The 21,833-nt window shown below is 26.9% G+C and overlaps 2 protein-coding genes across 3 annotated transcripts; both read left to right on the forward strand.

Annotated features, from left to right (window-relative positions):
* Nucleotides 1-2,670: 2,670 nt before the first annotated feature.
* Nucleotides 2,671-5,383, forward strand: LOC132929770 (uncharacterized). Its single transcript, XM_060995329.1, has 4 exons — nucleotides 2,671-2,824; nucleotides 2,989-3,311; nucleotides 3,464-3,720; nucleotides 4,150-5,383. Exons 1-4 carry the CDS (start codon nucleotides 2,770-2,772, stop codon nucleotides 4,757-4,759), a joined length of 1,245 nt encoding a protein of 414 aa, XP_060851312.1. The 5' UTR covers nucleotides 2,671-2,769; the 3' UTR covers nucleotides 4,760-5,383.
* A 1,265-nt stretch (nucleotides 5,384-6,648) lies between these two features.
* LOC132930399 (uncharacterized) lies at nucleotides 6,649-20,432 on the forward strand. 2 transcript variants are annotated; one of them, XM_060996249.1, is made up of 4 exons: nucleotides 6,649-6,872; nucleotides 17,975-18,024; nucleotides 18,388-18,731; nucleotides 19,661-20,432. In XM_060996249.1, exons 1-4 carry the CDS (start codon nucleotides 6,791-6,793, stop codon nucleotides 19,947-19,949), a joined length of 765 nt encoding a protein of 254 aa, XP_060852232.1. In that variant the 5' UTR covers nucleotides 6,649-6,790; the 3' UTR covers nucleotides 19,950-20,432. The 2 variants fall into 2 exon arrangements, with proteins under 2 accessions (XP_060852232.1, XP_060852233.1); XM_060996250.1 differs by having other exon boundaries at nucleotides 6,650-6,872; nucleotides 18,388-18,698.
* Nucleotides 20,433-21,833: the final 1,401 nt, after the last annotated feature.

Genomic DNA, 21,833 nt, shown 5'->3' on the forward strand with positions numbered 1-21,833 from the left:
CACTAATCTTATACCAGTCGTTTATCTGTGGTTATTGGAACATAATATTGCGGAGTAGGTGTAATAATATAATCGCACTCGTTTCAATCGCTATATTGTAGTGCCTATACTTTATAGTTCATAACGATAGCTTATCGATAAAACTAACATCTAAACTAGATATTTCGACACACAAAATATTTACGGCTTTTCATTACTGATAAAAGTATACAGAAATCTTTTTCGGTTTTGGTATGATAATAATTATAGCTATATACAGAGCAATGTACATTGCCACATTAGGTAATTAATCCCATAACATATTTGTTAGGAATTTAGGATTGTTGGTAATATTCGTGTGCCTATACATATCCTAACCATCTACAATAATCACATACGAAGTCGCGATTAATGAAAATTACCTACGTATTACCTTCATTTTTATTGATAAACGCAAAAAGCTGCTAGTTTAAATGATTTTAAATTTGTTAAGCGCCTACTTTACCTAACCTGTGAAAATACGCGGAGATGTGTTATAAATAAGTATAGTGTAAAAATATATATAGTCGATTAAAATGTTCAATTATTAAATAAGTATATATAAAAAAAATAGTAAGTCATCCAAATGAAAAGCTTTAGATTCCGTAGTTGAAAGGCCATAAAAAATAATTAAAAAATAAGTATCTAAATATACTAATGAAGGAGATTTGATTTCAACCAATTTAAAACTAATAGCAAGAAATATTTAAAATTCAAGGACGCATTATTATCTCAAACAGCCAATATCAAGAAAATAAGTTCACGAATTATTAAGTTTATTAGATATAATAAAATAAAATATAAAAGTGAGTTATTTGTTAATGACGATGATACCCTAAATTAAATAATTATTTTTTCATCTAAAACAACCATAGTTTTTTTTTTAAATATGATTTTGTATATCTACATGGATTATACTTTAAACTATTGTGAATAAATATTATACACAATTATACACGATTCATTGTATTAAAAATGAAATGTATAGTCAATTTATGCTTTATTTATTAGCAAATAAAGAAAAAAGGCATACATTAGTTTATTTAAAAAAATCGAAATAGCGCAAGTACCTAAAAGAATTATTTTAGATTTTGAAACAGCGATGCATTAAGCAGTTTTTAATTTTTTTTCCGGAAACAGAGGTGTTTGGTTTTTGATTTCATTTTGGCCAAGCTTAGTATTTTTGGATTTCTTTTTTTTAATTCAAAGGAAGTAGAACAGTTTTTACCGACTGGCAGACAAATTTAAAGATTCAGCAATAACAGAATTGTCTGATTATTTAATAGATAATTATATATATATATATAACATTATCAAATTATAGTATTATTTATATTATTTATTATGATATTTTTTAATTTGTTTTAAGACAGTACCTATCAGTCCTATCATCAGTTTTATAACATATAATATATAAAGTATAATATAATTTTTTACAATTATTAAATTATAAAATGTATTATATTATTTATAATAACAGATAAATAATTAGTGTAGGAACTTACATTCGCCCGGTCTGTGAACCTAATAAGTGACGAGTAAAATATTATATTCGAAATTCCTGGGAACAAAAATACACCCAAATTATTAGCTACAAAATTAAATATGTAAATATTGAAAATGCTAATGAAATAATTGGATGAAAATTACTTGAGTTGGCAAATGTACTATATCGTTTAGTATTACTTATTTTTCTACCTTGTTGTACCATATTTTTCGGATCCTCTTTGCTATTTAATATTTTTATTTTAATTATAGAGCTAACACTTAAATCATGATTGTGATCGTTTGTATTCAGTTTTTAATTAATGAACGAAAATTGAAAAATATTACAAGTTATTAAAAACATTTTAAATGAAAAATAGTTTTTCGAATTTAAAGAAATATTATAAAAATAGAATAATATATAATATGTATAACAATTAAAAATTAATAAAATACCTAAAATTGAAAAAGTCGTAGAAACTATAGAGCCATATTAAAAAAAAATGTCCAAATAAAGTTAATATAGATTATTAGTGACAATTTTAAGATTTTTTCAAAAATTAATTTTGTGTGAAAACATTACAGTCGTCCATATATATTTAATATATAAAGATATATTTTTTCCCCGAAATTTTGAATGTTACTGAAAATTGTCTTCGTTTGATTTGTAAGATGCAATTTGCTGCCTACTAGAGATCACTAACCACATAGCGTTATAAGTTAAGACTAAAGGCAGTTATTCACAACACTAATGATAACGATAAAAAATAAAATACAACACAGTTATCGTTATAGATTAATTTGTTTTTACAATATATAGATTATACATTTTCTATGCGGAATACATACAATTGTTTTGGGGGTCACGGTTTACCGATCTCTAATCTACTTAAATAATATATGCACGAACATAATATTATATTACATAGAGATTCAAACTGATCATTTTTAATTTGTCTATTTATATTCTTTAGAATTGATAACGTAAATGTACGGCTTATACAAATTATACATACACATGTTGTAACTTGTATTGAGTAATTCTGAAATACATATTATTTTATCATTTTTATGCACTTAAATTGCCGGCCGATATGTCGTTATTTTATTTTTTGTTTAATCTAACTTTTGAATGATAATATTCATGATAGTGAATATAATTAGGAGTTAATTAATAATAATAAACGGTTTTATTACCAAACTATTTATATAAAAGCTAGGACTGTTTTACTAATTTAGAACACTTTTAACCTATTCGCGTTCAAGATGAAGTCGTCATTGGTTTTGATTTTGGCTGTTTGCATTTCTTACTCTGTTGCAGGTAATATATGAATTGATAAATGTAAAATTAAATTATTTTTAATATTTCAACTATGAATATATTATTATTTATTATATGTTTTCTATCTCATTTAAAAAAAAAAAATGTTTAAAATATACGAAGCCAAAATTCTTTATCTACCTAATTTTTAATAACTCTTTTAGTCGAAGTACCCAATTTAGTGAATTGGAGATATGACAATGATACGATACCTGAGATGTTGCCGAGAAATATGCGAGACAAAAGTGAAATAGAAATTGAAAATGCTGTTTTTAATGCGTACCAAAATCAACTTAGAGTAGTTTCTGAGTACAGCGGTCATGTTTATGACCCCGCATTTCCGTTTGGATATTTCAAAAATGAAGTTATCATACCGAATACACATTCATATGAATCAGACATTGATTTTGCATTCAACAACAACGTATTCAGAGGACTAACGGATTATAACGAAAACGTTATTATCGTTAAATGGGCACCTGATCAAGTACGTTACACTATTGCCTATCATTAACTAATATTCTTTTATTTTTCTCATTTTCTATTCTGGCACACTATATAAAAATATATATTAATTTATTGTTCAAATCAATACAAATTTTCATTGTAATCAGTTATCATTTAATTTCGTTTTTATAGATCGAAACTAATGTCGAATGGAAAGAGGCAAATATTAGAGGACACTATTTTTATTCAAATAGCACATACTTTGATCAAGGAAACTATCACATTCAATTGGAAGATTTAAAATACCGAGCAAATACAACATTTACTGAAAACACCATGAAATACCCATCTTCAGTGCCAAGTTCAAGCATTTCATATAAAAGTGTTAAAGCTTCATTTTCAGGAAATATTCCAGCTGTAACAAATGTCGACAATTCAAATAGCCTAAAGTAAGTAGCAGGATAACATAGTATTTTACTAAGTAAATCTTAATATAATAAAACAATGGACATCATGTTTTATAACTCGTGTTTCAATACAAGTTTAGTTGTAGGTTTATTAAAATATAGTTACTGTTAATTATAATAGTGTGTAAAATAACATAATATATTTATCTAAAAAGTGTTTTGGTTTAATTTTTTTACAATAATTTATATAATTTATGAAATTGACAAAATCGAGATATGTCTTTTGATAATGTATCCGTATTTATTAAATACTAAAAACTAATAATGATTTTATTTAGTATTCCCAAGTATAATTATTCTTTATTTATTATAAATCGTGATTAAAAAATAAAGTTATAAGTTTTAAATATAAACATGTAATACATACCTTTATTTTTGCTAAATATTTTAATATTTCCTTATTTTTATTAGATATTTCCTGGAAGATGTTGCTTTCCAACACATCGCCGATAATGTAGTGAAGTCGATGCAACCTAACATTTCTATCGCAATTAGACAAGCAGTTAGACCATACATTATATTCAAGAACGTATCGGACCCAAACTTCAAAGGATTTAATGTCAGTACACCTTTGGGCATACAACTCAAAGTCGATGAAGTTTTCACTAATGGCTTGAACCAAACTCATCAAAGAGTAAAAAATATGACTGTTGACATGGCCAATAAAAAATTGATCTCAAAAACCGAGTTGGTTATGCATTATTTGAGCGGAACTTTCCGAGTGCAGCTTACCACCACCAACAACAAAGAGTACGAAGATAAAGCTTACTTTGAAATCGAAAATATCAATATACGTCCAGTTAGCAATATGTTCAACCGTGATGATTGCCATGCAAATACCACTATTACAAACACAAAAGTTGTGGTAAACCCTGAAAATTTGAACTTGTCCAAAGATGAGGAGATTGAAATAAACCGTGCTTTAGTGGAGGAATATAATAACACCCTTAAGAAAAAATTTGATAAAACTGTTTGCATAGCTTTGGCTGATATGCTTAACTCCAAAGCCGGAAACTTTTAATTATCACAAATATTTTGAAAAGCAGATAATCCGTCTATTTAGAAGTTATGTAATACATATATAATATACAATATACATATATATATATAGAGAGATTGGTGGTACATAAGGAAAGGGTTATGTGTCCTGAAGCTTTACTTTGATACTTTTTTGTTTATTTTAGTTAACTAGTTATAGTACTCTATAAAAAAAGTTATAGTTATATTTTATGTCTCTATACTCTCTACTCTCTAATAGTATCAATTACAAACAATACTTTATGAGCTTATGCATTTATTAGGTTATTAGTTTATTAATGTTTAAAGCAACGCCAGTGTTAAATATATATTTTTTTGACTGACCCGTCTCATATACTCCGATAGAGGCTCATTTTTAATATATATATATATTTATATATAATTTTTTTTTAATAGTTGCTTAGCAATATACAAATTACTTTTTCGTATCATTTTTTTAATGTGAGGCAATGTGATAAAAATAATATTTTATGTTAAAAATTGTATATTTTTTATTTATTATAACTAAAATTAAAATGTTCATTATTTTTTAAGCTACAATAGTAATATTTACTTAGTTTGTTTACTATACAATAAACAGTGGAATAATTTTGTCAAAAAATAATAATATCTGTTACTATTTTTATTATCCTTATTCTTTAGATATTTAGTATATTTTCCATTTTCTTTAGTATTTGTAAATACTATTATACTAAATGTGTTTTAGAAACTGATCGAGTTTATTATGTGGTTAAGATGTCACGTGTTGTATTTTCAGTGTTATACAAAATAATAATAATACATACGTCAATTAATCAAATAGGTCAATGTATAAAATTATAAAAACAATAAAATAAATACTGAAATTAGTGATGAAAATTAAAAAAATACAATATATTGACTATATTTGTTATCTGAACATATGGAAAAAAAAATTTTATGGTGGTTGTTTATTTAAATTTTTACCATGAAATATTTGTATATTTATTTAACTTAGTCATATACATATTCTAGTTTTACCAAAAAAAAATTGAACATAATTTCAACATAACATAAAAATTAAATTTAAAAAACTCCCCAATACAATTATAACGAAGAAAAATACTTTTTTGGATGAATTTCAATATTTTGTGCGAGTTTAGGCCCCATGGCCAGTGGCCACTATAAATCTAATTAGCTGACCCTAATTATACGTATTGTATAGATAGTTATTTTTTTTCTAGTCTTCTATGGACCCTGATGCAATTATATAGGCATAATATTATAAGTATATTAAAACTGTTTTGAAATTAACATCTATAAGTATATAAATAGATAATCGAAAAAAGGAGAATTTAAGTAGAAACCGTAGTATTCCGTCATCATTATAATAGTTTATATTATATAGTGTTCGTAGTATGTATATGAATATATATTTATAAAAATATTAGGTAAAGAATTTAATAATGTTATGAATTAATATGTTTATATTTTTAAAAAATATGTTGTTACCTATAATTAATTTTATCTAAATATTAAAGTATGATGAACCATTTGGTAAAGACAATTAGTATATTATTATGCATATTATCATACGATGATTATTAAAATATAATTAACATAACCTTTGTATTATATATTTTTTTAATAAAATTAATAATGTGGTAACTGGTTATACTATTATAATACAATAAATATATAAGATGTATATTTAAGTTTTAGACACCTTAATACCTATACTCATTACAAATAGGTACAGACAAGAACGTTGTATAACTACTAATTGAACCTTCTTAAATTTATATTTTAAGGGTACTTTGGTATCACCATTACTGCGGTGTGTAGTTGATACATAAACAACAGCAGGAGACCGATTCTAGTGGTGTAGGTATATAGGTAGTGGGTACCTGTGAGCCGGTTACTCGATCAGTCACAGTAAAAAACGAACCGTCAATGTGCTCGTTTAGTGTTAGTTATACATACCGGCGACTGAGCATGTGATGTTTTCATACACTAACAGTTATTATTAAAACAAAATTTATTTAAAACGTTTAAAATGATTTGTCGGAATCTATTTTCTTTTATTGTGTGTTCTGTTATAATAAGTTCATCGCTGTCGGCCTCCAGGATAATAAAAGGTATAATTTTATTCCAAATCTATTGGTATTATATAATTTTATGAATATATTTTGACTGCATTAAAAATTAAATAGATATCTTTTTTTTTTAAAGGATATACAAAATATTTCTAATATTTGAATTTATAATATTTCATCTAAAAAATTGTAGATTTATACTTTTTAAAATGTCGAATCAGTACTTTATTGGAATATAATAAAATTAATTTTTTTAAATTTGATTAATAATACATTATGCAACAAAAAGTTTAAAATAGATTTTCTTATAATATATTTTTAGGTAGAACCACAATATACCATATGATAACATGTTGATTATTATTATTTTATTTCAAAATCAATAGTTTATTTTATTTCTGAATATTTTTAAAAAATAATTCTATTTTTAGGTATATTATTGTAATGTTTAGGTTATATATTTTATGCACAATATTAAAATTGTAACTGTATTAAATTAATACTTAAATCAAAAATATATTAAGTAAACATTTATGAAAATGAACAAATATATTTAAGCTTATACATTTAGTTACATAGTGAAAACACAAAATTTAAACAACAAAAATATTAAAGATTAAAGTTTAAGTTGTAAAATATCGTATCGTTAAACTCATTCCTAAATATTAAAAAGTTACTGGGGCGTATAATCATGTTTGGTATTAAAGATTTTTGTTAATTGATACGTACAGTTTAAATCAATCATTAAATCCTGTAATGTTTAGGATATAATATACAATTATTGAATTATTATACGTGAATTATCGTAATTTAGTTAAGATTTTAAAAATTCAATAATTTAATATTTTTGTTTTAAACGCATATAAAAATATTCATTTTGGAAAACATATTGTCTATTATGTTATACAATCTGTTGTATTGCTTAGTCAATATAAAAACGTAGTTTTAAAGTTATTAAAATTTTAATATTACGCGAAATAAATTAAGAACAAATAAAATGTATCAGGGCTCATACATTTCAAATACATCAGGTGGAATAATAAACTTTTTTATTGTACACATGGATAATACCAATATTTCATTTTGTATTATATCATGAATTAAATCACATTTATAGTCCTATCATTCATACTGCTATTACGTGTTTAAAAACGTTTGTATATAGATTTATACGTGTTTGTTTATATTAAGACATTTTAATATTGGTATTCAGTATTCACTCGAGACTGTAGGAAATGATTGAACGAGTTGACTTTTTCTTTTCAAACTTTCTATTTATCACTCTTATTATTGATACACGCAGAGATCGATGAACAAGCGACAATGTTATCGATAAAGTTTTTATACTTTCGCAATAAAGAATAATAAAAAAAATTGTATTCTTATGATTGACATTATAGGATATACTCATTAATCACGAGCTACGTATAACTAATTCGTAATTTTAATTTTATGGAATGATGAAGTAATTGTAAACAATTGAACTTGACAACGATCCATTGTTATTAATGCGCCTGAACAACTTAGGGATTTGGTGCGATTTCCGGTACTATGGGTGCATTACGCAAGCAACCAGTTAGCTGCAGTTGACGGTGAAAGTTGGGCACATCTGCTTTGACCTGTACTCATGTAACTTGTCGAACTGTTTGTTTCTAAGTGAAAAAAAAAATGTAATAACAAATACCAAACGTGTTAGAAGAGAAAGTTTGAGAATTTTGAGATAGTCTACTGCAGGGTATACATCTATAAACTCGATATTCGGTGTAGTGAAAGTACGTTAATCAAGGTTACGATTCTTCCGTTCAAGACATCTCCACGGTCAAAGGTCTGTTGGATAGAGTCGTGAAAAGACGGCACATTTAAAACTTTATTGTAGGGTTAAACACGAAAAGAAATTAGAAAATACGATAGCAAATCCTGTGTTGTTTATAACATTATATTATATAACTATTGAAACGGCTGGTGTATTAAAAGTCTGTGTATGTGGATATCACACATTATTATAATTAATCGGAATAAAAAGAATAGTCAATGGAATGTCCGAACAAGTTTAATGGAACTGTATAATTTGTAATACCATAAAAAAATAAAGTCATCTATCATTATTGTATTATTAATATTTCTAAATGACGAATCTTGATGTAAAAATGCCCACAAAAATAGTTTTTGAACTATTAATATACTATAAATACGTATATATTGAATAGTAATAACAGATATTTTATTCCTTTAAGGCTGTGTAAATAATAATGCCTATTTTTTGCTGTTTGTAATATTTCAGTAAGTAATGATTATTTTAACTAAAATTCATTTAATTTTGTTTGAAAGTATTTTATAGGTACCATTTGATTGCTTTTTAAGGCAACCTTATAAATAGACTTACCTTGTACTATTTATATTATTTTTAAATATCACAAGATATCTTCATTCTTTTGAAGATATTTCAACAACATTAAGACGTCCTTCATAGACTATTCTTTGTACAAAGATTTTTTAACTCATGCAAATCATTATAATTGTATGACATAAAGCTTCTATACATTTGGTATACATAAAATAGATTTTGTCCAGTTAGTAGTTATCTTTATAAATTGAAAGTATAATGTTATTTGGATAAAAATTTCATTGTTAATCCCGAGTATACCTAAATATTATTAAAAACTTTTGTTTTTGAAACGGCTAATTAGTAATTACAGTGATTACATATTTTATAAAAATTTTAGGTACCCGAATTAATTTAAAATTAAAGAATTTAGTTGTAATATCTACTATAATGTAGTGTTTACCGTACAAAACCGTTTGTATTTATATACATTTATATTAGTTATATAATTTCTATTATGCTTTAATTTATACACGAATTAAACGACATTGAATATTGATTAGATACCTACTTAGAAATTTCACCGATATCATTTTATAAAATGTAAATGCTCCCCATTACATAAATGTATAATATATATTATTATTTTAAGATTATTTTTACCGATTAAAAAAACCAAATAATTTGACTTTCGTCTAATTAATTGGATTACTCTACAGATGCATTGTTTACATACAGTCTGTGTGTAACTTCTTCGCGCCGTTTTATTATTATGCAACGTAATCTAAAAGATTTTTTTGTTTGATTTGCAATAGTTGCTAAATAGTGGTGGTCGGTGTATAGCGGTTATGTATGTATAGGCGTATTTAACACGACTATATACTCAACGGAGCAAAATGTCATGGATATTAAACATTGGTCGACACAATTTCATTCTACAGCCTAGGTTATTGGGCCAATTGTCACACTTTGTTAACACTTCCATTCTTTTTTTAACAAGTCTAAGTAACCATCGTTTTTGTAGACAATTATGTAATCGATGTTTAATATAATACGGCTAATGCTCTACAGCAGAAACGTTAGGTCAGTTTATGTAAATACTACGAAAAGCAACACAACATTAATACCGTTTTAGTGTATTCGTGTACCTAATTCAAATATAATTAATCATAACATCGTCGTATCTATCGTGATCACAGACACTTTCATAATATTATAAGAACAATAATAGTATATAATATTAACATTGTTTTATGTTGCATACGTATAAAATAATATTGTATACCTTCATGATCAGTCGTGTATAGACAAAGGCAGACGGGCAGGGTCACCGGGTAACCGTGAGAATACATATAATTTCTTGTTAGGCCTCGGTTGAAACTTTGAAAACAATATTTCGTGTTGCATTGAAGATTATAATATTATAGGTACTGAGATTTTAAGTGGCTATACAAATTTAAATTTTCCCGGAATGAAGGTTTTTAATGATAAAATTAGCGTCAGAAAACTATGCTGTTAAAATGTATCGTTATATATATATATGTTATACATGTTTCTAAACTTCAATGTTATTTTCATCATGAATATTTATCACGATACATGTAATCTATAATAACAGTTTGGAGACTATAGTTGAGTGGCGACAACGCATAACAAATTGTAATACTTGTGAGCACAATTAATAATTTTGACAGAAAAAAGGTAGCACATTATAATATTATGTTATTGAATATTACCATAACAATATAATTGTTTAAATTAATAAATAGTAGGTAGGAATAGTGTACACGAGTATTGTTTAGGCACCTACCTATATGTATTGTAGTAACACATTCAAAGAACTTATTGTGTTATTGTTGAAACTAAAAACCGATATGGCTGAAAAAAAAATCATTTTACCAATTTGTCAAGCTATAAACATTAGTGTAGCAAATTCCTACTGTGGCAGTAGGTACACGTAATTCAAAAATACAATGAGTAGGTGACATATTTACAAATAGCTAAAATGTTGCAGTATATCGCATGTATGCGGTGTGTCGACAACGCGTTTACAATTTTTATTTTGTAGTTAATTTGTTTTGTATTTTACGTACTTTTCTTATGTGATCGGTAGTAAAATATATGTAGATATACACATTGTGGTACAATCCATCAGTCTACAACTGCAACGCATATAAATATATAAATATGATTCGCTAAGCATTTACTCAGCCTCTTTCTTATCCATTTGTAATAGCTACTTTTAATCGAATTTTGATTCTTGGATTTTTTAAGTATACCTAAGGACATACCATATTTTCATATACTTGAATTTTTAATTTAATTTAAGTAGTGTTTTGTAGCGTTATAAACATTTTTTTTTTAAATGAGAACCACCCTTTTTTTACTATCAATCATGATTTAAATACTTTATTTTGAAAAATATTGAACAGAACCAAAATTTTAACAAATAGTTTCTAAATCATAAAATTTTAGAGATTTTAAGATGATAATCTTAAATAATGATTTTGCATGAAATATAAAATAGAAGTAACAATAATTGTGTTAGTTACTTATTATTTATGGGCGATTTTACATATTACAAAATTGTTTTATAGTGATTATGGTAAAGTACACACATAAAACTGTGGAGTTGTTTTAACCACCAAATAAGTCAATTCCGTGCACATTCGAGCGTTAGATTTCGCCTAAGGATGAAGGAGTGTTAATTTGACTACGCTATGTAGTTAATAGTAACCACTTGGTTTAATTCATCTATGTTAGTTAATACAACGCCAGTTTCAGTTCTAATTTACTTCATAAAAAGTATCGGTATAACTACATCAATAATGTTATCTCAACTATTTTAAGGAGTTAAAATTAATATTACTTTTATCCATCTATTGCAAAAAATTTTAAGAACTGTCAGAGATTCGAACTTCGATTGGGGAAATTTCTAAGTTTTCCTAACCTAACGCCTAACCTAGAGCCACTACCTATCTTAATATTAGTTGTGGAAACACTGTTATCTAAATAAAGTCATATCTACAATTTACCTGTGTAATTATAAGATATTATAAAAAAAATTGTTGTAGGTAATTAACTAATGAACATACGCAGATATTTGATCACATTTTGGGGGGCTTAACATGTTTGTCTGATCCATGTAAACATATATTTTTAAACTCTTCAACCTTGCGGTGTGGCTTGATTACATTTTGAGAAGGATTAAGCCCCCAATATTCACCTATGCTAATGAAGCAAAATAAAACGAATACGAATTGCCTCTCAATATATAATAGGTACCTTAAATTGTATCGTTAAAAAATAAATACAGATAAAAAATTTAATTTAATTTAATGTTACAAATTAAGTTAAATAACAAATAACAAGCTTAATATAATATAACAGGTATCTTTCATTGCATACTTTTTTATGCGATTAGATTCAAATAAAACAAACATTGAGAACAACTTAAATTAGTGCAATATCAATTATCATATCAACTAGGCTAGTCACAACAACGTGCATCGATGTTTATTTTAAGAGTAAAAATAATTCAGAATAACTCATTAACTTGTAGTCATTTTAATCCTCAAAACATGTTAAATTAAATAACCTGGATTCTCAAAATAACAATTTTTACGAGTTATTTCAATACCTTCAAATAGTTGAAATATTATATTTAGATTAACGCTCTATTGCAGTTGATTTAACCTACAAATGCAGTTTACTTCAATTATAATGCTTGACAACATAGTATGTAGTTAAAACAACTGTCCCATTTCTATGTGTGTAATTAGTACCTTAGGATTTATTAAACGTAACTGATGAGATTTCTCAGATAGTCAGATATTAACTGTTTAAAAGTTGTTTACTTAGCATTAGCTTGTTCGTCATAAATTAGATAACGTTAATAAACAAAATTATGAAAATCTAAAGAAGATTCTTCCGTAGGATGGCTTATAAAATAGATATGCAAAATTGTTGAAGTGGTTATTGTATATGGACTTGTATACCATTAGCAAATCGGCGCATAATGACTGATGTAAGATTTATATAATAATATAAGATTATAAATACAATGGTTGAATGTTTGGAATTATTAAAAAACAATTAAGTGGAAAGTCGCGTCATTTATTAATGCCAGTCTGTTACCTTCCATCAGACTTAAAACGCTCGAAATTATATATTCAATAGTACTATGTAATATACATATATATTCTATAAATCGTGTATGTTGAAAAGTTAATAACTTCGATTTTAGAAATAATCCTTTCATTACATATTAAGTCTTAGTGATAATCAATAAAATAATATCATCTTAGTATATATTACATTATTATTTAATTAAAATTTATGTAATTATTAATTTGTATAATTTTAAACTGTAAACCGACGATATTTTTATCCTGCAAAGTGTTTATAATAATAGGTAAATTAATAGATAATAATATATTATCATTTATCAGTTGTAATTTTTAAATCATCGTAACTTCAAATTTATTTAACTTATTGGCTATTATTATGTTTTATTAGTAAGAGCACTTACCAGTATTACCATTAATATTTAATACCATTAGCCTTTTGTACATAAAGTTTAATAACTTAATAACCAATCTTTCAAATTTTAATTTAGTTATTATATACATCAAACATTTCATAAGAATCGTCTGCTTAATAATTTAAATTTCATTTGAAAACCAGAAGTTTGTATCACCACATAACACTATTTGAATGGTATAAAACATCTAATTCATCTAAATATGTAAGAGTATGGCCGTTATAAGTATACTTCGAAATTACAAAAATCACAATTTGAATAAATGTAAGTGTAAGTAAAAAAAAAATGCAGTCTAGCATGCTAGGTGAATCCACTACTCGGTATGTATTATTATTATAATTTATAAATCCATAGTAATTTTATATGGACATGCTCGTAAACGAAACCGTTTGTATACGTTTCAAAACGTTTGTGTATATTTTTTTAAACTCCCGAGACCGTATACAGCTACGGCGTTAAATTTGGCGTTGCGACACAACCTATAACTGTGTTGCATTGTTATTTGTTATACATTTTATATTGACCGGATCAAAACCTGCGACAGTTGCTCAACGAAAGTCACCGTTGCCGCAGGTATACCCGCAGATATATATATACACTATAGTGTGCTATAGAATATAGTATCTATACCTATATATAATATATTATACTGCAGTTTATAATGTGATAGAAAATCATATTGTGTTTGGATAACAACAATGCACGATAATACGTATATTATTTTATATACATATATAAACCACACACTGCGCGTTATGTACGCGAGAACGTTCCGTTTGACACAAAAATTACATATATAGCCCAATATAGGTACCTAATATTATATTATATACATACGAGCCTACTGTCTAGGTCAACCGGTACATGTTACGGGTGTAATGCATATATTATTATTATATACACACAACGCGTATGTTGTATATATATATAAGCTGGTGTCTAAAAGACAACCTGGGTATATGTGTGTAATGTGTATATGTTTGTATAGGTATTATTACGCGAGCAAAATTGCATCGTCTGTATAATTAACAGTGTTATACTAAAAAATAATAATATACCTATATAATACATTTATAACTATATAGTTATATGTGCTGCGTCCGTAACAAGTGGGTACTGCAGCAGCAGTCTGTTACCGTTTTCATCGAGAACGTTTTTTTTTTTTTTTTAGATTTCATCGTAATGCAAACAGATCGATTATAACTGTAGTGCAATAACACTACGACTGTTAACATTCAATTTACGTTTCTAAAATATATTGTATTGTTCCGTTTTTTAAATCAAACCATATTTGTTTTACCTAATATTTAACATTTAATGCATTTTCCTGTATATAGGTATGTCGTATGTGTATATATAATATAGTTGACATAAAATATTAAAATGTGATGATATCATAGATTATAGGTTTATTATTTTTGATTATGATTTATTTATGAATATTGAACACTCATACTATGTTTAGTAAAAAGAATATTATATTATATTAAAATAATGTAATAAAGTTCAGCATCAACTGTAACATACTTGCATATACTCTAACAATAAATCGATTGTTGGTACAGTAACCACGGACAATAAATAAACGTCGTATTATCAAATAACAATCGTAATTATATGCATTGGTAACTATATAATGGGAGGACAGACACTACCAGGATATAAGGTGTTCTTAAGGTAAATCGTGTAAAATTTAAAACAAATAAACGTCGTTTAAATACGACTTGAATTTTGGCAACAATGACGATGTTGTCATCATACTATATATATATATTACTATATATACTATTACACTATACAGTCATACATAAAGGCATATTGCATAGTAGTATACCTATAGTTATAATATCAGTGATGCGGATTGCCGTCATCGTTGAGATCTTTGTGTTCAGCTCCGTTGATGATGACAACATTGTTAGGGTACTTATAAGAGGCCGCGTAGATTATTATTCGCGTACATCCGGTGGTTTTTTTTCGCACGACGATATTTTGCGGATAGATCATTCGTTTTGGTTTGTTTTTTATGCTCAATGTTGTCGTAAACATTAAGACATTACCTGTACATGTATATCAGTCGGCAATTCGGTGTAACGCGCAAATACCTAATGGCTAATACATAATGGTAATATGTATAATACTGCGCAATGACCTTGCAGATATTCGTCCAATCGTGGTAAAATATTATATCGACACACCGCAATTTTATCTCATACATTATAATATTGTATATATTATTCTACATAATATATTAATTTCTAAGAGTGAAAGTCGATGTTCCGCTTCTGTTTCAGTATAGGTAGGTACTATTACCTATCGCTTCCAGGCCACTGCTGCTAAGCCGCTAAGGAACTGCGGATTGTTGATACACGTCGTATACCGCACGCGCGCGACGACGAATCCTATACTTATATTATACTTATATTCGTATTCGTCATGTTCGCCCAACCTACGCCGATTTACAGTGACCTTTCACGACTTGATGACTTCGGTCGACACATTATGCCGCGATGTTAGAATATAATTTCACCGACCGCTGCACCGCGGCCCCGTTGTATACATTATACATTATATTATTCGCACAGTGTTATGTATATTACGCAATTATATCGTAATAATAATAGGCTTATAATTATATAGGTCTACGATCGTAATGCACAACAACAATTATTACTATTATTGCCGTCTATAGCAGATGATCGAAACCGATTCGTGTAAATATAAATTATAATAATATACACCTAATTACGATTAAAATGTCATGTACCCGCATCAACACTGTACATAGTCAAATAATAATATTATTCCACCTCGTGAATGTGATGTTATTAACAGATAGTTAGAGACGCAGAAGGCAGAATAGTTCTTAGGATTTGCAAGACCCGCTGAAAAAATAATAATTATTGTGAAATGAGATGAAAATTTATATTTTTAATTTTCTCTACCTATTACTTAGTTTTTTGTTATACTGCAGATCTTATCAATTTATTAAAAATAACAAATTACAAAAAAATTGTAGTCTGAATTATATTAATAAAGTCATAAAAGCTAAACTGTTTGTATGGGCGCATCGTTGGACATAGCCTAATAGCAAATAAAAGCTACAAATTATTACAAATAAGCAAATAAAAGCTTATAAGCAGTACGCTGTTAAAAAAAAAGCTCTATGAATTTTTAAAAGCATAATTGTAGGTACTCTTAAGTTTTGTCTTGTACCATATTTGGTTCATTGTTTCATAGTTTATAAAAATGGTGTACCTATAAATTTGTCCATTACATAATATAAATGGAAATTTTAGATATAAATTTTATAAAATATTCTGTATTGATCAACAATTTAAATAAAACTATTTTTAAAAATTGTTTTTACTTCAGAGCATAAGTATACATAATTCATGTATCCCTCTTTTCTTCTTTTATCATCAGAATACTAACCATGTACTTATAATAGGTTTGTCAGAAAACAATTCGTTAAATTAAATTTATATCTATTTACTGTATTTCTTTATGTGAAACATAAAACTTAAATATTTTAATTAATATAATTTGTTGAAACCAATCTTCCAAATATTTTTATTTCAAACGTGAAACCCCAATATCCCAAATCTAAGTGAAAACTCTGATTAGACTGGGAACTCTGCCCCCATCGTCCACCGCCTAAAGATAGCCCTGCAGGATAGAACACAATGAGGTGGAGTAACGGTGTTTCGAAAAATGGAACTCGGGTATCCCAACACTGTGGCGTACATATAAATATATTATTAAATGACTTATTATTACTTACCTATTAATAATTATGATTTATGAATTATTATACTTTAGGTAGCAATCAATACACAACGACAACGATATTCACTATTCACAATTCGTTATTTTTATAATCGTTATTGTGAATTATGCACTTATTAATATATTACTATATACAAATTTTAAAGAGATAGATACCATTAATTAAGTAGTACCTATAATGTATATAGATGTGCATTTATAAGCGACTACTAGTCTTTATGGATGTATGCGAGAATGCGAGATAATAGGAATATTATATAATATTATTTTACTATATTTCCAGTTAAGTTTTACATTTTATTATGGGCGTCGAACACAAATTATTTGAAAACATTAAAAACGAATGGATTTAAACATTTCGTGTAAAACGTACAAATATTATAATGTTATCTTACTATTTAATTATGTAATATGTGTACATAAACAATGTTGTAATGAACAATAATTATCACTTATGTATGTATACTAATATATTTTAATATATAATTACAGAATCGCATAGAAATGCACGCTTGAAGAGAGTAAGTCCAGAAAATATAGCTGTGAGTATAATATTTTAGATTGAAATTTTTACAACAACCTAAATAGTTAATGGACGGTAATCTCGAATCACTCGAAGCATTGCCAATTTATTACTATTTTTTTATTGCGCGTAATTTTTTTGTAAACAGATTGTATATTGGTGACTCAGTACTCGTACATTTATTTGTTTATATGAATAATATATTATATACATATAATAAATTAATAGCAATAATATAATAAAAAAAAATTTATTATTTTTTCTTTTCGAAAATTGACTCGGGAAACCGGATTAGTACGATAGAAATTAGAAATGTTCATAGTGATCCGACATCTATACAATACAATAATAATTAACAATATTATTATTATGCATTTAAAAGGCGTACGGTTTCCGCACGCAGGACCGGAGGGACTCGTCCGCAGACGGCCAACACTTCTTGCCGGCGTTCGGACCGCTGTTCAGCCAACTCGGTCACCACTCACGCCCGCCCCGACTTTACCAGGAGGCCGACTACCTACCCGAGCTGACGCCGTACCTGCAGACGGCCGCGGCGTCCAACCAGGAGAGCGCCATGTTGGGTTCTGGCAACTTCGGCGTCATACCCGGTGGCACGTATTACGCGGCCGGCGAGACAGCGGCCGCGTCCGACCCGTACCTGTACGACGGCAACAGTCACGGACGACCGCACCGGTACGTTCAGGGGCACCGAATAAATGGCAATAGGTATATGATATGCCTGTCATCAACTTTCGTCTCTGCCGTCTAGTTTTTCTTAGAAAGTTGTATTTTTATGCTCGTAATAATAATCAAACCTTGTACCAAAAAAATCGATAAATTAAGAACTGACGATCGACAAGTTAGAGTATTTAAGTGTTTTGAGTCTCGTTTTATCGGATATAAAATCATGGATTCCCAAACCGCATCAGGTACATGTATCATATATTCATGTTGTATCGATACAGTGAAATTTACAAATGACACTTTTTGTGCGTCATGAAATAGAGAAAGAGAAAAGAGAGCATCGGATTACTGCGAGATTGTCTGATTAACGGTTGTCGGTTTATAGTGAGGTCGTACTATATAATATAATAATAACGTATTAAACAATCATAGATTTATCTATTAAAATCAGATTAATTATAAACCCTTACAACCGATAAACTCACTGCAAAGGAAGTGGATTATCAAATAAATTTCAATCAGCAACACCAAATTAACAATATTAATGTGATATAAAATATTTAGTAGATATGTTTGAATTAAAAAAATTAAATTGTCCCATTTCTACTATAAATTAAATAAATATAATAAAATATCCATTAAAAAATGTATAACATAAATAATGTTTTATATTTTTTAATTTTATTGTCTTACGCAAATCGTATTTTACATTTTAAATTCAAATCTCGTTAGTATTTAATTTAAAAAAAATCTTGATATTTATTTTTCTAAATTTATTTTGGAATAAAGCCAAAATCAAATTCATACTCTGAAGTTCTATGGTATATTATACTCTGAAGTTCTATAATATATTATATACTGAAGTCAGAATTGATTTTACAATTTGTATATAACTGTAGGTGATTATGTAAAAATCGATTAAGGTTCAGCTATGCCATTTTTAAATTTGTTATTAAATAATTGTTTTACAGGTTTTCTGGAAATCCTAGACCATCAGCATTCCGTGACCCAGAAGACTTTTTTGCAGGGTTCCGAGACTTTGCGGATATCACAGCTCCGACCAAGTCATCATTCTCACAATACCATATGGTATATGCCCCTGTGGAGGATTTACCTTCCAGCGAAGAAAAAATCAAGTCAAAAACCAAGAGGAAATTAAACAAACATTTAGAGAACGAAAATGATAAAACAATTAAAGCTAAAAGGAAAATGCATGCGGGTGAAAAGGAATTATACGAACCTATGATTGCACTAAGTTAGATAGTATAATGCAAGCATGAGTTGTTAAGATGTTATTATTGTTATTATTATTTCGAAGTACAAAATATGGGTATATTTTTTTATTGACTTTCATATAGTGGTAAAAAAATAAGAGCTCTGACTAGCAAAGTTCGTGAGCTCGATATTTCCATCATATAATTTTGTCATTTAAAATGTTTTATTTAACAAATGGATCCATCAAAAAAACATTGATTCCCAATGTAATAATGTACTATACTATTATTATATACTATGTTAATGTTATTACTTATATTACTAAAATATAATATGAATTATTATGACGTGTTAATAATAGGTTATATTAAAATTAAAATAAATATTGTTTTTATACTTAGTTTTTATTTTATTATTGTGTAAAAGTACCAAATACCTAGTTGTATACTGTTTTGTACTAATAATGTAAAATGTATAATGATTTGTAAATATATATATATTTTTAAATAAATGCTTTTATGTTAAAAATTGATTTTTCGCTAAACGCATAACTCGACTTTATTAGATTTCAAATTTGGGAATTTATAAAAATTTTATTTTTGTATACTTATAGTTTGAAAAATTATAATACAAGGTGATTTATAAATTTCACAACCCATATAAAAATATTTTATCATTTACCTATATGATGATTGATATTAATTAATAATTATCATGTAACCATAATGACTTAATGGGAATTATTTAAAGAGTTATATATTTATTAATTTATAGTTTAAAATGTATACAGTAAACAGTAAAGTTACAATTAAATAATTAAATTTGATAAACACAATTAAATTATATATTTTTTTAATTTTTGTAAAAAACATGATATAAACGATACAGTAAATTTAAAATCTAATATCCTAGCTATTTAAGTTTATTTATTTTTTATCATACAATTACAAATTAAAGTGTACCAAAAACATTTTGCAAATAATATATTTACAACACTATGTTACCTTTTCTGTTTAAAACAAAGTAGAATGGTTAGGTTTTATATGTATTTTTGGTTAGTCTAGAAGTATTTTACTAATAGTTATAATTAAAACAAAATCATATTATTCTTATGCTTATTACAAAAAAAAATAATTTATTTTTTAATTTATAGGACGAAAACATCTTCAAAATATGTAATATACGTGCGCATCGGGGTGGGGGAGGGGTGGTGACCACTAGTGAGTTCAGCTTAGTTTAATATTTGGGTACAGAGTTAAACAATATTTCATGAATTAAAAAAATGTTAAATCTGTTTTTTAGTATTGTGAAATGTGCACCACCAGCAAACATTTTCTAGCACGCCTATGGTATACAATATACATGTATTTATAGTTTATACCCTTAAACGATACACTATTTGTAGTTTTATACATTTAAAATGTTTAAGATAACTTCATGATAACGTATATGTTATATTATGTTGTCTTTGTTTTAAAAACATACAAAGTAATAATTTTTTTTTAATAGAACAAATTTTTTTGTTAGTTGTAAAAAAGTGTAAAATATACACTTTTAATTAAAAATTGAAATATTGTATATTGTATAAACTAACACTCAATCACAGATTATTTTCATACCTTTAAATTTTGTATTAGGTCAATTCACTCTAATATAACTAACAACAAAAAATTAATTTTATTGTACGTTTGTAAGATTGAGATAAAATACATGTGAATTAGCATGCTGAACAATTTTTAGACCTGAGGCAAACTACCATTTGACCACCCATGTACTTACAGCTTTTAAACATTTTTTTTACTTAATAGTATCAAATCCATCTAAGTCCATTGCCCACTACTTTACATACTTATCCATTGCCCACATACCTATTTTAGACTTCAGACAATTGCCACAAGAAAGACTTCTTCGGCACGCTACAGTAAATAT

Source organism: Rhopalosiphum padi, chromosome 4, assembly GCF_020882245.1.
Source record: "Rhopalosiphum padi isolate XX-2018 chromosome 4, ASM2088224v1, whole genome shotgun sequence".
Classification (NCBI taxonomy): domain Eukaryota; kingdom Metazoa; phylum Arthropoda; class Insecta; order Hemiptera; family Aphididae; genus Rhopalosiphum; species Rhopalosiphum padi.

What these genes read in the sequence shown, in the direction of transcription:
- LOC132929770 (XM_060995329.1), top strand. Translation starts at nt 2,770, where the DNA reads ATGAAGTCGTCATTGGTTTTGATTTTGGCTGTTTGCATTTCTTACTCT. An exon ending in CATTTCTTACTCTGTTGCAG is followed by an intron (nt 2,825 to 2,988) that starts GTAATATATGAA and finishes TAACTCTTTTAG; the next exon opens with TCGAAGTACCCAATTTAGTG. An exon ending in GACAATTCAAATAGCCTAAA is followed by an intron (nt 3,721 to 4,149) that starts GTAAGTAGCAGG and finishes TATTTTTATTAG; the next exon opens with ATATTTCCTGGAAGATGTTG.
- LOC132930399 (XM_060996249.1), top strand. Translation starts at nt 6,791, where the DNA reads ATGATTTGTCGGAATCTATTTTCTTTTATTGTGTGTTCTGTTATAATA. An exon ending in TAAGTCCAGAAAATATAGCT is followed by an intron (nt 18,025 to 18,387) that starts GTGAGTATAATA and finishes TGCATTTAAAAG; the next exon opens with GCGTACGGTTTCCGCACGCA. An exon ending in CACCGAATAAATGGCAATAG is followed by an intron (nt 18,732 to 19,660) that starts GTATATGATATG and finishes ATTGTTTTACAG; the next exon opens with GTTTTCTGGAAATCCTAGAC.